At 54.8% G+C, this 13,680-nt stretch overlaps 6 protein-coding genes across 6 annotated transcripts; 3 read left to right on the forward strand and 3 right to left on the reverse strand.

The window, feature by feature from the left end:
- Positions 1-314: 314 nt before the first annotated feature.
- Positions 315-894, forward strand: CYN1 (Cyanate hydratase; the record flags this gene model as incomplete). The annotated part of the gene is made up of 3 exons (XM_049350507.1): positions 315-344; positions 392-825; positions 873-894. 3 exons carry the CDS (start codon positions 315-317, stop codon positions 892-894), a joined length of 486 nt encoding a protein of 161 aa, XP_049215666.1.
- A 736-nt stretch (positions 895-1,630) lies between these two features.
- Positions 1,631-3,203, forward strand: J4E79_001600 (uncharacterized protein; the record flags this gene model as incomplete). The annotated part of the gene is made up of 2 exons (XM_049350508.1): positions 1,631-2,745; positions 2,798-3,203. The coding sequence occupies 2 exons, from the start codon at positions 1,631-1,633 to the stop codon at positions 3,201-3,203; spliced, it is 1,521 nt and encodes a 506-aa protein (XP_049215667.1).
- A 498-nt stretch (positions 3,204-3,701) lies between these two features.
- On the reverse strand, positions 3,702-5,489 carry J4E79_001601 (uncharacterized protein; the record flags this gene model as incomplete). The annotated part of the gene is made up of 3 exons (XM_049350509.1): positions 3,702-3,842; positions 3,929-4,944; positions 4,991-5,489. 3 exons carry the CDS (start codon positions 5,487-5,489, stop codon positions 3,702-3,704), a joined length of 1,656 nt encoding a protein of 551 aa, XP_049215668.1.
- Positions 5,490-6,351: 862 nt separating this feature from the next.
- J4E79_001602 (uncharacterized protein) lies at positions 6,352-8,802 on the reverse strand (the record flags this gene model as incomplete). Its single annotated transcript, XM_049350510.1, has 1 exon — positions 6,352-8,802. The coding sequence occupies one exon, from the start codon at positions 8,800-8,802 to the stop codon at positions 6,352-6,354; it is 2,451 nt and encodes an 816-aa protein (XP_049215669.1).
- Positions 8,803-9,201: 399 nt separating this feature from the next.
- J4E79_001603 (uncharacterized protein) lies at positions 9,202-11,966 on the reverse strand (the record flags this gene model as incomplete). The annotated part of the gene is made up of 2 exons (XM_049350511.1): positions 9,202-9,560; positions 9,608-11,966. 2 exons carry the CDS (start codon positions 11,964-11,966, stop codon positions 9,202-9,204), a joined length of 2,718 nt encoding a protein of 905 aa, XP_049215670.1.
- A 613-nt stretch (positions 11,967-12,579) lies between these two features.
- On the forward strand, positions 12,580-13,491 carry DID4 (ESCRT-III subunit protein did4; the record flags this gene model as incomplete). The annotated part of the gene is made up of 6 exons (XM_049350512.1): positions 12,580-12,585; positions 12,625-12,848; positions 12,901-12,961; positions 13,007-13,055; positions 13,104-13,312; positions 13,360-13,491. 6 exons carry the CDS (start codon positions 12,580-12,582, stop codon positions 13,489-13,491), a joined length of 681 nt encoding a protein of 226 aa, XP_049215671.1.
- Between the last annotated feature and the right edge of the window lie 189 nt (positions 13,492-13,680).

Here is a 13,680-nt window from a genome sequence, read left to right on the forward strand (position 1 = left end):
TACAAAGCGCCCGCTCAAGAGTCCACACAACTTGTGGGCCGCATGGAGATGCGGAAGACGCACATGGATGACGTACCCTTGTATCATCGGCTGCTTGAGAGCGGTTCGGTAGCTGGAGAGCTCCTCTTCTTATCTGCCCACGTCGTTACACAACATCGTTGACATAGCCGTCTCCTCAATTTGCTATATCTTTCGCAATGGCTTTCTCATCTCGTCTTGCGCTTTCTGCCAGGTTGGCTTCGCGCACATTTGGACCTACACGACCTGCTGTCCCTCTCACAGCTACCCGCTGCTTCCACTCCACGCCTATCGCCATGGCGCAACACCCAATTGCTACTTTGAACGTAAGGAGAGAACGAATGTTTGTCGGGCGACGCTAACAATCGCATAGGAAGAACTCATCCCTCGCCTGCCTCCCTCCTCCCCAACCCTCTTCGAAGCAAAGAAGAAGAAGAACCTCTCTTTCGAAGCCATCGCAAAGCACGTCGGGCGCGATGAAGTAGCAATTGCCGCTCTCTTTTACGGTCAAGCCATGGCATCCGCCGAGGACATCAAGAAGCTGTCTGAAATTCTAGAGATTGACGCTGGGCTGCTCGAATCGCTTGGAGGCTTCCCCAACCGAGGCAGCACGCTCGACATGCCGCCAAAGGACCCCACCATCTACCGCCTATACGAGATTGTACAGAACTACGGACAGGCGTACAAGGCGGTTATGCACGAGAAATTCGGTGACGGCATCATGAGTGCCATTTCCTTCAGCACTAAAGTAGAGAAGGAGACGGATGACAAGGGCGAGTGGGCCAAAATCACGCTGAGGGGCAAATGGTATGTGATAGTGCATGTATCCTTAACGGTTACTGACAAAGTTCTAGGCTACCATACTCGCGATTCTAGCCGCATCGTGATAGCAACCAAAGATGTGATCCATGCCAAGTATAGTCTCTTGTAATTGTGATTCTTTGTGTCAATACCTATAGTCATTGCTTCTTGTTCTATTCGAGTATCGTATCGTGTTTGGAGTGCTGCGATTCTTGCCGTGGGGACCATGCTTGTTGTTCATGGTGGGGTTGTTGTTGATCTATGGTGCAGCTTCCTAGGTGAGAGCGCAAACCCACCGCTCTTGCCCATAATCTCCCTCACCTGCCATGACTGCCTAACTCATCCTCACCCCGCTAGCTTTCCCCTCGCTACATAAACACCTCGAGCTGCAAGAATACATCCTTCCAACACCACCATCTTTTCTGCACTCGCTCGGCCACGACCAAGCTCTTCCTTTAGCACACGGTCGATCAAAACAAACGTCTCTCACTCCTGGGACACATGCTTAGTCAACACACAATTCTCTACTGGTATCTCGCGGCACGCCGCTCGTCCTGACAGGAGAGTGGCTTTGACGGCTGCGCACATACGTCACCTTTACTGGTACTACTATACACCCAGGGCTACCCATCAAACCAGCGTAATCAAGGCGACAACCCACATTGTCCCCACGCAGGTGAGCGCAGCTCTAATGCCACGGTCTTTGATTGCCTTGAGACTAACTCCGCACATAGTAGAAACGAGTCAAGCTCGTACCTCCAAGAACCACCCCCACGAACTCACAAGAGTCGATCACGACCACGAAGCCAAGATGCCAGCCACGCTTGAGCCAATCCGACGCGTCAAGTGTACCTACAAAGACTGCCACATGTCTTTCGAGACGGAGAAGATCATGAAGAATCATAAGAAGAACACGGATGAACACGAGTACTGTCACAAGTGTGACGAAGACTTCGATACCTTCGAGGACTACGCCATGCACAAGATCACGCGTCCAGAAGAGCACAACCTGGCATGCCGTGTCTGCGGTGACGAGTTCAAGAGCAAGTCAGGCCTGAAGCGCCACATCGAGCTCAACCACAGAGTCGACCAGAAGCTCACCTGCATCGGCTGCCAGAAGTCGTTCTACCGCGCATGCCTCTTCATCGAGCATCTTGAGTTCGGCCACTGCGACGTCATTCCAGCACAGCAGTTCCAAGGCCACATCGTCCACAAACATTTGATTGCGGATTTGTTGGACGGCGGCGAGCAATACCTTCGTTTTCTGCAGAAGACATCCAAGTACGAGGCAGCCATTGACAATGATGATCCGACTGGAGTCGACCTCACTGATGATCATTTCGGCGACGAGCATGAGATCGAAGAGGTCAAGTACGAGGCGATCAAGCCCGATAAACCCGAACACGAGGATGTTCCAGTCTTCGACGGCCGGTATCCTCCTCTTCCCTCTCAAGCCAAATCCATTCCGGACGTGGACGCGGCAATCGCACCGATGATGAGTGGAATCTCTCTTAACGGAGATGCCGACAATGACTCCGATTGTTCAACAGCCGTCGGATCTCCTGTCGTCACTGGCTATCCTGCACGTACTAGTTCTCATCTCGGACACTCTCATCAAGGCCAAAGTTGCTCTTCTGCACATGGCGATTCCGCGGCTCAGAGCTCAAACACCCAGTCCTCCAGTCGCCAGATCAAGGTCTGGGGCTCTCGCAAGGGCAAGACAACGAGCTCAGTACTATTCCCCAACGCCAAGCCCAAGGCCCCTCCCAGCGACTTCTCCATCTCCGCCCACGACGAGATCATGGAAAAGGAACACGGTCGCAACATCTTCAGCTTTCGGTTCTGGGATCCCATGAGCGACGACTGGAATCCCGAGCGCTTCTGGGACCCCATCGTCAACAAGTACTACTGTCCCTTCATCTGCGAGTAAGTCTATCATGCCATCCTTAGCCCTCTTCCCTCGCTAACCCTTCCCCAGACAGTCTTTCCCCATATCCAGCGACCTCCACACGCACATTCTCGGCGACCATCGCATAACCCGCATGAAATGCCCAAAGTGCCTCAAATACTTCAAGTCCGCCACCGCGCTAATGGCGCACTGCGAGTCGCGCGGAGCCCGTTGCAACATCAATCAGACGGACAACTTCAACAACTTCCTCGACCGCATGTCTGGAGGCTTCCTGGGTGTCAATGAGAAGATTCGGCCTGATCACCTTAATACGCGTTCTGTTATGATACAGAACTCGGAGACGGGCCATATGGAGCTGTACAAGCCGCCGGTTGCGAGCTATCTCCAGTATGAGGTTACGACGCCCCCGGATTGGAAGGATCCGGTTAGGCAGGGTGTAACGATTGGGGGCATGGGCGGGGGATCGCGGTGGTGAAGTGAGGTGATGGTGGTGCGGTAGGGATGGGATGGAGTTTGTGTGTGTGTGTGGCTTTGGTGACAAAAACCCTGGTACGAGATGGATTGCCTCAGGGACCAGTCGGTGTCTGGTGGATTGCACATGGCAATATCACGGTGGCACTACTTTTCATTTCCCTTACTCGGAGTGCTTAAATGTGCTCTCCCGGGTCGATCAATCATGATGGTATATAGAGAAAAAGGTACCCAACTTAGCAGTAGTAAAATGCAGTTTTCCAAAGCACTTCATACAAGAAAAAACCTAAACAGGTCCAGAGCCTACATCGACGCCAGGCCACCTATCTTGTATGCTTTCACGTTAATGTAGGCTGCAGGCCTGTTCAGCTTTTTTCTTGGTTGACGTGTGAAAGTTGAATACTTTGTATCTATGCTCCCGCTATTCCTGGATGCAGAGGCCGTTGTTTGTAAAGCACAAATTTCACATCTCATCTTTATCTCAGCTAACCCACTTCCGCATCTACACAATCCGTCCCACCGCCATCTCCGCCATCATATTGGGCAAATGACTTGGATTCAGACTCCTCTTACTCGGCGCGTCCGTCGTGGTAAGATTGAGGCTTCCCATGTCGCACCATGAGACTCCGTTTGTGGTAATGGGCTGTTGGAGAAATATCGTTAGCAAATCATACTTTCTGCCAGATACGATCCAAGATGGGCATGGATAGAACGGGGGATAGAACTTACCAAACAGCTCAAATGCTTGCACCAACTACACGTATTCCGCCACTCGTAAAAGTTTCTCAACAGGAGGATAAATCCGATAAACACCGCTACCAGCCCGCCCGCACGGACAAGCCACCACGCCCACCAGAGCGGCTTCCTCCCCTTGAAGAAGCCCACGGGCTGTTTCGCAAACGCCGTAATCTTGCTATTGCTAGTCTTTGGTTTACTGCCCTCATCTCCGTCCGCACCGAGCGACGCAGAATGGGCTAGAGGAGCCGTATCTACAGTCGCATACGGGGGTTCACTCTGACCCGTGCGTGCGCGCAGCGATTCGGGAGAGTGGATGATGCAGATGCCCAGTACGATGCCCATGAGGAACCCACCGATGTGGGAGAAATTGTCCAGACCGGGGAGTAGACCGATGACGAAAGCGATGGCCATGTCGAGGAGGAGGAAGAGGAGGTCTTTGACGGGGCTGCGGCGCGTGGACCAATTGTACAGTAGATCCAGCATGGTGAGTGCGAGGACGCCGAAAAGGGATCCAGATGCACCGACGGAGGTAATGCCGTCGGGGGCGTAGTTGCCACCGAGCACGAAACCGAAGATGCCAGCGGAGAAGTATACGAGGGCGAAGCGGAGGGGGCCGATTTCCTTTTCCATGTCCCGGCCTAGTGTCCATTGGAGGAGCATATTGAAGCCGATGTGAATGAGTCCAGCGTGGAGGAAGATGGGCGTGATGAAGCGCCACCATTGGTTGGGTTCGTGGCTGCGGTCTTTGAAGTCTGTGACGGAGGTTTGGTCGGGGACGCCGCTGCCCATGCCGCAGAGTTCGGCGAGGGTGCATTTGTTGTCTGTGAGGGTCGTCGTGTTGGGGCAGGGCCAGTCTACGACGGGGCCTGGCTGCGCTTCGATGACGCGCTTGATGTTGTGCATGCAGGGTGTGAAGCGCGCGCCCATGTTGATGAGGACGTAGGGCGAGGGCCCGATCATGATGTTGAAGTTGGGTTTCGTTTGGATGGGGCTGCCTGTTAACATGCCTGGGGGTTGTTAGTCTGTTTCTGTACTGACAGATGGCAGACATACCGTTCTTGATCAATTCCCCCACGAATACACCGACTTGCACCGCTGTAAGGATATATACAACCCACGTCACCCGTCCACTGAACATGCCTTTCTTCTTTTTACTCTTTCGCCGCCTCGGTTCCACACCCATGCCGTAGTACTCCGGGTCACCATTATATCGTGTCGGACTGCTGCCATCCATCTTCGGTTGGTTCTGAAGCGGTATTGCGTTCTGATCGGCAAACGGGTCTGGCTGCCGCGCGTACGGGTCGTTGATGTGTGCCGTCGAGCTATATTGTGTGGGAGGTTGGTACGAGGTATTGGAATACGATGTATCGATGGGGTAGCCGCCGAGGGCTCCGCTGCTTGCGGTTTGGGTTGGGTAGGGTCGGTCGCCAAAGGGCGTGCTGACGGGCGAGATGGAATGTTGCGTGTGGTTGCTGGGTATCGGTGGCAGAGGCCCATCGTTCCTGTCATGCGACTGCCCTTGGGTGTTGCCGTAGTAGTCGTTGGCCGCCATGGTGGGCAGGCACTTGTGGTGGTATTAGGAAGGCGCAAAGGTGCACAACGTGATGCGCAACAGTAGCAGATGTACGTCGTGTCGAAGGGCGCAATACAGGTGAGGTCGACTCTGTCGAACAATGAAGTTGTGGGGTAGACGAAGGGTTTGGCCTTGCTTAAGCTGGGGGGCGTGCGACGACTCGTCGTCTCCGGAACAAGCCTCGCGCAAGCCTTGTGTAAGTCCAGGGGTTCCTTCGGCGTCTCGGAAACACGAAAGAGGAACAGGAAGAACACGATAACCCCAAAACCCAGGCACTCGCTGTTATATGACCAACGCCAACACACAATGCAGCAACGAAGCGAATGTAGGAAACGAGAGGCTGAGGGTTGCGGTTTGCGTATGCAGAGACCGACCGGGGCTCAGAAAGCGAGTGATGCGCAACTCAGCCCCAGCTGTGGAACCGGTAAAGGATGCTGTACCCTACAACCTAGCGTCTAAGCGGCGATCTGTGGCGTAGTCGTGCTAATAATAACTGCCGCGCACCTCAGAGTCAGTGACATATACTGAATTGACGTAGAACGTGGCGATGTGAATGTACGATGTATCTAGTTTTAGTTGTCGCATATTCGAGACTGCGCGCTGGCATGGAACCACGCGCAAACCCCTGGAGCTTGTGGCAGTTACCGTTGCGCTGCTGCTGCCACTGCGGAAAGTGGAGCTGGCATTCGCACTAAACGGTATAAGATCCACTTGTTTACGCGGACAGTGAGACATGCGTCACCTACATCATCAAGTGTGCATGCTGATCCCAAGATCCTCTCCTGATGATGCTGATGCAAAATGCGAAGAATATTACTGTATCCAATTCACTCTATCTAGCCTACAGCGGCGGCAAGCTCTCCCTACAATTCGGACACATAAGTCGATACCGCATCCACCCTTCCAGACACCCAGTATGGAATATGTGCCGACAAGGCGTAACCATGTACTGCCTTCTCTGTAGAATCATACTCGTCCCGCCCATGCCAGCCACGCTGCTCTCATCAGCGCCTGCGGGTATGACAGGGACTTCGATGTCGTTGGCGCAGATACTGCAGTCGAATACTTTTTTGCCTTTCGATTTGGATTCACCTGAGGCTTTCGAGGATTCGCCATCGGTGGCAGAAGCGTCGATCGTGGTGGGTGAGTCTGTGGAGGTGGTGATGTTGAGGGGCATTGTTGCGCCTTCTTCGTCTTCGCGCAGGATGGGGTGGTAATCGTATGCGGGGGGTGCCCATCCGTCTCTGATGAAGAAGCGCGGGCCTAGCATTTCCTGGCTCACCAGCACCACCACTTGGATCCACACCCACCCTGCCAGGAAACCCATAGCTCTCCAGTCTGTTCTTGAAAACAGTACATTGTCTTCTTTCATGTAAAAGTACGCTACAGGTGCGATGCGGGCCACGCTCGTTCCTACAACGTAGTCCCAGCGCAGTGCTCGCCGGCAGTTGCGCATGATGTTCCGGTAGATCTGCGGTGCCCAGAACGAGAGGTAGATGAAGGTGATGACGTCGAAGTAAATCGCGCGATACGTCGTGCGAGCTGTCCCGAAGTGTATAGTTACAAAGAACAGAACGATGAGCATAAGGCAAAAGCGGCTGTATAGTGCACCAAGCTCGGCCCGGGGATTCGCATTCGTTGTCGTAGCCCCGGCTGTAGTGGGCGTATTGTTTGGACTCGGAGTGAGGTCTTCGTCGGGGTCGTCCTGGTCTGGTGCGATGATGATGGGAGTAGGTGGACGTGGCGGTCGAGCGGCAGTAGCTGGCAAAGGCAAACCGCCATCGGTGGGCGGTGTTGGAGCTGCAGGCTCAGGAGCTGGAGTTGGGGTCGCAGTAGTAGTTGCAGGACTTCGTTGTCGCTCCTGACGGGCTCTCTCCGCTGCTTGCACAGACCAGATATCCATCAAGAAGCGTAGGTGAGTCAGTACAGAGAAAAGCGCTATGAACGCGATGCTGTACAGCGCCAACTGTGCCGTACCGAGGAAGAAGTACATGAAGATGAGAATTAAGAATGTGAAGCCATCTCCAAGGGCCATCATAGCAATTGTATAGAAGCTGACCCGGCTGCGCATGGACGGCGTTGCGGTCTCTTTCATCTGCTTAAGAGTGAAGGAAAGTTGGAACGCAAGACTGATGGCAAAAGCGAGGATGCCGTGTCTTGCGCGCACATTGAAATCTTCTGTCTTGGATCCAACCAGGTGCATGGCTTCTGATGGGGGGAAATCTGGAGGACCCTTTGACTCAATCACAAAACCACAATCTGGAGAGAAGCCCACCATAGACATGGCGTGAGGGATATCGTGTGGGATAGGAGCGCCAGTAGGAAAGCGGAGCTCGTGCTCGAGCCAGTCCATGTCGACGTTGGATTGGCTTGGAAACTCTTGAAGATACAAGACGAACTCGCAGTGGTGCCCTTGGAACATACCTTCATTGTTGCCCTCCGCAGCGGATGTCCAGGGGTTCCAATTTGGGAAAGCTCTCTTCTCTTGCCGTTCTATAGCTTCGTGTATCGTCCGATTGAGGAACTCCTGGGACGTCGAGTAGAAGTATGGCGTAACCTGCAGGTGAGGCAAAGCGAAGATGCCCGCAAACCGATCACTCGTAGTAGTCAGAACAGCAGTTCCACTCTTCATAAAATGAACGCCGTGTGCCACGAACTCCCACCAGTTCCCCCCAAAGCTGTCTTTGTCTCCGATGACCACTTTCGCGCTGATCTCAGATATAGTCTTGTTCGCATTCCTCCGCATTCTATCTTCCAGCTCTGTGACGTGTATCCGCAACGGTCCACCTGCACCAGTCAGGTTCCTGTCGTATACCGCCATGTTTCCGAAGGGATCGTCGGGTATGGCTGAGGCGTTGCCCATATCGCTGGGATGCCGTATGCGACTCAGCGGCGAGCGCGTCCATTCTCCCTGCACGTAACCAGACAGGTTCTTGTATACCGGTATGCCAGCTTCCCCATCCTGCAGCGGTCCATCCAGCATGCCCTTCCACCCATCTCCCAGTAGTCGCTCAGACTGCGCCTTTGCCTTCTGCCTCACTGGGTCCAGCAAGTCCCACGCAAAGCCATCCTCATCCCGCAGCCCAGTGACATTGAGCCACCTGTCCTTCCTTGGGTTGAAATCGCCGTATCGCGTCCGATTAAGGATGTCGAGTTGGTAGTATTCGCGCTCGATGAGCTCTCGGTAACGGGTGCGCGCATTGAAGGTTGGCTGTTGCTGTTCGGGCGAGTTGATGAGCAGCAGCAGGATTATAAAGAAGAGAAAGGATCGGGGGTCTCTTCTAGTTTCCATCAGGGCGGCTTCGGTCGTGCATGAGCCGCCATGGAGCGGGTGGAGGCAGGCAGGCGGGAATGCAACGGTAGGTAGCGCAGGACGGATGACGTGCGCAGATCCGAGGTCTCGACTCACGCGTGTCTGCTATCAACGTACAGGGTCCACGCACGACAGCTTGGCAAAAGGTAGCTCTCACAATTACCATCATATCACATGTTCAGAGTTTGGATGTATCTATCTATCGATTTCGGCCAAAGGGCAAGAGGGGTATTGGGTCAATTCTATGTACACCGAGAAAGCGGGCAAGATTACTTCATCATGGCCTATCCTAAACACCTGCAAACGCCTCCATGCTGATCCTTTTCTTCGTACGCGTAAGCCGTGACTCTTTCAAATAGCATAAGGGCATAACAACATCTACTGCATCGGGCTGCTAATCGCTGGTGGCGCAGCCTCCAGGTCAACACGCTGGACCGTCTGGCGCAGGTCATTGCTGCTGCGGACGAGGTTGCCGAAGTACTTGCGAGCGATTTCGGTTTCCGCCTTGAGCTTCGTTGTCTCCTCCTTCTGCAACTGGAGCTTCTCGACGTTCCTCTGCAGGCCGATGCGGACATCGTTGGCAGGGCCCTTGAGTGCACGGCGAACCTCGGAGCTGATGCGAAGGGCGTTAGAGTGTGTGTAGTCAATCGCTGAGAGCTGCTGAGATAGCTTTGCGCTGAGGCGGTGAGGTAGCGACTTGGGCACGGAAGCCAGGACGTATGATACTCCGAGAGCAACTAGAGACGTTAGTATAGATCAAATGACAGCGGAAGGATGTGCTTACCACCAGCGATGAGACCGGGAATGATCAGTCTCCTCATGTTGCTCGTACCCATAACCTTTGCAGCACCAAGGGCACCGTCTAGCCAGCCGACGCCGCCGACCAGCCTGCCACCTACTACACCGGCAACAGTCATAGCCATGCCGGCACCGGCAGCCTTTTCTTGTCGCTCCCACAGGCTGGCGACATCGAAGAAGTCCCATAGGTCGATGTCGATGTCCACCTGGCGGGCGAGAGCGTGCACTGACTTCCTGAACATCCTCTCTGGGCGGAACATGACATCGGCATACAGGTTGTTGCCAAGATGTAAAACACCCAAGTTCTTAATGCCATTGTAGCCTTGTACCGCTTGGGTTCGTGCATGTTCTTCGCACAAGCGAACCGCTTCGGTGATCTCGTGGAGCATGGAGTCTCTAATGTCCTCGGCGTACTGGTAGGCTGAGAAGAGGCCAGGGTATTCAATGCCAAGATCCTGCTCTGCCACCCTAGCGATAGAGTTGTTGAGCGTGTCCCGGGTGTGGCCATAGACGTCTGATGTTGTGTCTTCGACCATACGATCAACTGCCTCTCCGGCTTCTGTCCGTGACTTCTTTGACTCTTCGAACTCGGGCTCGAGCGCCTGGATCTCCTTGGTGACACGATCCAGTTCGCTCTGAGAGACATCACGGTTGACAGTGGCAAGGTTGTTCATGTCTCCTAGCACGTTGAGGAGATAGGTCTTGGCGGGTGCTAGCTTGGATCGCGCCCTCTTCTCCAATACGAAACGTCGCAAAGAGGCCTCGAGATCAGCAAAGTCGCGCTGCTTCTCTGCTTCCTTGCCCTTTCCTTTGTCAGAGGGGTCATCGTCGCCGTCGTCATCCGGGGGGCTCCCTCCTCCACCCATGGGAATGGCGTTACTGGAGACGAAATGCACCAGTTCGCTGGACTCCTTGAATGTGGCGGGACTGAGATTAGCGACTTGCTTCAGGATCATTTCCTGGCAACGGTTCTGATCGCGGATGGTGTCGAAACCGTTGACCACCATAAACATGTATGCCTTCTCTCGCGCAGCGGTGAAGATGAAGTTCTTGGCGGACTCGGTGAAGTGGTTGGCGGCAGAAACGACGAAGACGACAACGTCAATCTCTTCTTGGCGAGCGAAAACGGCGGTTGTCTTCAAAGAGTCGGCGTTCAGACCCGGAGCGTCAATGAGAGCGATATCGACGACTCCGTTGTTGAGCAGAGATTCATCCACGTCCCGTATGTCCTTGACGTAGATCTTGCATTGTGAGAAGTGGTCGTTGTCAATGACGATCTTCTCAAGGTCCTTCAAGTCGAATACAACATAGGTGCTCTCGTCGTTGCGGTTGTATGTCGAGCCGATGGGAATCGCGTGGACCTCTTCTACTCCGCCGTTCTCTCTGAAGTCAAGCACCTCGCAGAATATGCTTGTGCAGGGCTGCTGGTCTTCGGGAAGGACCTTGCGTCGGAGGAGGGCGTTGCAGAAGGTTGACTTTCCGGCGTTGAGATCTCCGGTGACCAGGACCTTGCTCGATGTGTCCTCGATACGCTCTTTGAGAGAGAAAAGGTGGCGTATGCTCTGCTGGATCTGTCCGTCGAGGAGAGAGGCAACCGAGTTCTTCTCGAGCGAGTGCACCAGGTCTGTCTGGTTCCGGCCTCCCATGCGCAGTTCCAACTTCAGGACGGAGAAGTCGTGGGCCAGCTGTGGCGTGACCAGTCTGGGCTCCTCCTTGCGTTTCTGTTCGGCGGCTGAGCTCGATTCGCCGAAGTCGTCTCCAATCGTCGTGCCCGCTCGGCGGGGTCCTCGCGGCCGTTCGGGGGAGCGCATGTCGGGGTCGAAGTTGCCCATGGCCGACTGTGTGTGCTGCAGGCCGGGCCGTGATTCGTTGCGGAGATGTGCTTTTTGCTTTTCTGCCACCTGGACCGAGGGGTAGTGGGCCGGCCATTTCAGGTTCATCTCTTGGAAACTCTTCAGCGTCTCGATGGTGCCGGCAATGGCGCGGCCAAGGGCGTTCTTGTTCTGGTTGTAGCGCAGTTGCAGGACATGGCTGCGCTGGCGTTCGTGTTCGGCGTTCCCTGACCCGGCAGACAGCATCGGTGATGGCCTGTCTTCGCCAATGTTAGACCGCCAATTCATGCCGCTGCTTTCGCCGTCTTGCATACTTCCGCCGTAGCCAGAGTCCTCGTCGAGCATCGAGACGAGGCGGGCGGCGGCGTCGCTCGTGGTGCTGCCGCCGCCGACCGTCATGTATCCGGGTCCAGCATTCCGGCGCGGGACGAAGTCGTCGGATTGGCCACGGCGGCCGCTGCTGGAGGACTCGCCGGGCGAGGAGGGGCGGCCGTTGCGTCGATCGGGATTCATCGAGGTGGTTCGGGTGGTTGCGCTATGAGGAGGGGCGCATGTCGTGATAGATGCGGAGGGGCGGGTGTGATGTTGTGGAGAGAGGCGGTGTCGAGAAAGAATATGCTGAGACAACGTCAGAGTTGGTGTGCACACGCCACCTCGCACCCAAGCAGGGATTGGCTGTCGTGACAGCTACACGCCCACCAGGGCACTGCCGCGGCATACACGTGTGCAGCGATTTCACGTCAATCTTTGCACGTCTGGCTGGGTGCTGTGTAATGCGTGAATCATTTGGGTGAATCGGTGTACTAGAATTGCGCTTGCTTAGAGGCGGGCAAGTGGTAGATAATTCCCTTGAGGCTCGGCATCGCCATACCTGCGTCTGCGTATCTTGCCCTCCACGCCTCAACCCGGCCGAACATCAAATGACATAATCGGGCAAGGCAGCCACTTTTGCAACTTGACGTCTCTGATCTCTTCCCGCACAAACACCCGCCTATCCAGAGCTGGTCTCTTCCTCTAGTCTTGTAATCTGAGCGAAGTGGTCGGTCGTATCGCGCTGCCCGCCGCACCCACATCTCCAAGTCTACCCCAGGATCCTCCACAAACCTCGCCCAATCTAGTCGCAACCATGAACGTATGCATACCTGCTCTTATACATAGCCCATGCTGACAGACCTGCAAGATCGTAGAATGGGCCTTCGGAAAGCGCATGACGCCGGCGGAACGGTTGCGGAAACACCAGCGCGCACTCGAGAAGACGCAACGAGAGCTAGACCGCGAGCGCGTGAAGCTTGAGAACCAGGAGAAGAAGCTAGTCGCAGATATCAAGAAGAGCGCAAAGAATGGGCAGATGGGGCCTCTGCGCATCCAGGCAAAGGACCTGGTGCGCACACGGCGGTATGCTGAGTCGCTGTCGCATTGCTGATAGCACATGGCTAACGTACGCAAGATACATCCAGAAATTCTACCAGATGCGCACACAACTGCAGGCGATTTCGCTCAGGATACAGGTATGGCGTATGCCTACTAGGAACGGACATGGCTAATGCGAGCAGACCGTACGCAGTAACGAGCAGATGATGCAGTCCATGAAGGGCGCCACAAGTGAGTCTCTATCCGCAACCCTTAGCTAAACTACTCTAACCTGTGCAGCGCTGCTCGGAAGTATGAACAGGCAGATGAACCTCCCCGCGCTCCAACGCATTGCCATGGAGTTTGAGAAGGAGAACGACATCATGGACCAGCGGCAGGAGATGATGGACGACGCTATCGATGATGCCACTGGCATGGAAGACGAAGAAGAGAGCGAAGACGTCGTCAACCAGGTCTTGGATGAGATAGGCATCGATCTTGGCCAGGCTGTGAGTACTCTGCCACTACCAAGACCGCAATCGCTAACGTCGCATAGCTTGGCGAGACGCCCAGCGGACTGCAGAAGAACGCAGTACCTGAAGCTAGGGTGGCGCAGGCTGTTGGCGGCGGCGGAGCTGACCCTGATGACGACGACCTCCAGGCACGCTTGGACAGCCTGAGAAGGTGAGGTGAAGGGCTAGTACCAGAAGCAACTTGGCCATGCCCGCGCAGCATTCTTGGCTCCGTGTCAGCATGCTAGATATCAGGCCGACGGCTTGAATAGAGGGTTCATTCTTGATCACGTCAAGAGACAGTGCAATATGCGTATGAAGATCTGAAGATCTCAAATTTCCGCTGTTCATGTTGCGGGATAGTC

Source organism: Alternaria viburni (genome assembly GCF_023758015.1).
Source record: "Alternaria viburni strain BMP 2772 chromosome Unknown scaffold_2, whole genome shotgun sequence".
Classification (NCBI taxonomy): domain Eukaryota; kingdom Fungi; phylum Ascomycota; class Dothideomycetes; order Pleosporales; family Pleosporaceae; genus Alternaria; species Alternaria viburni.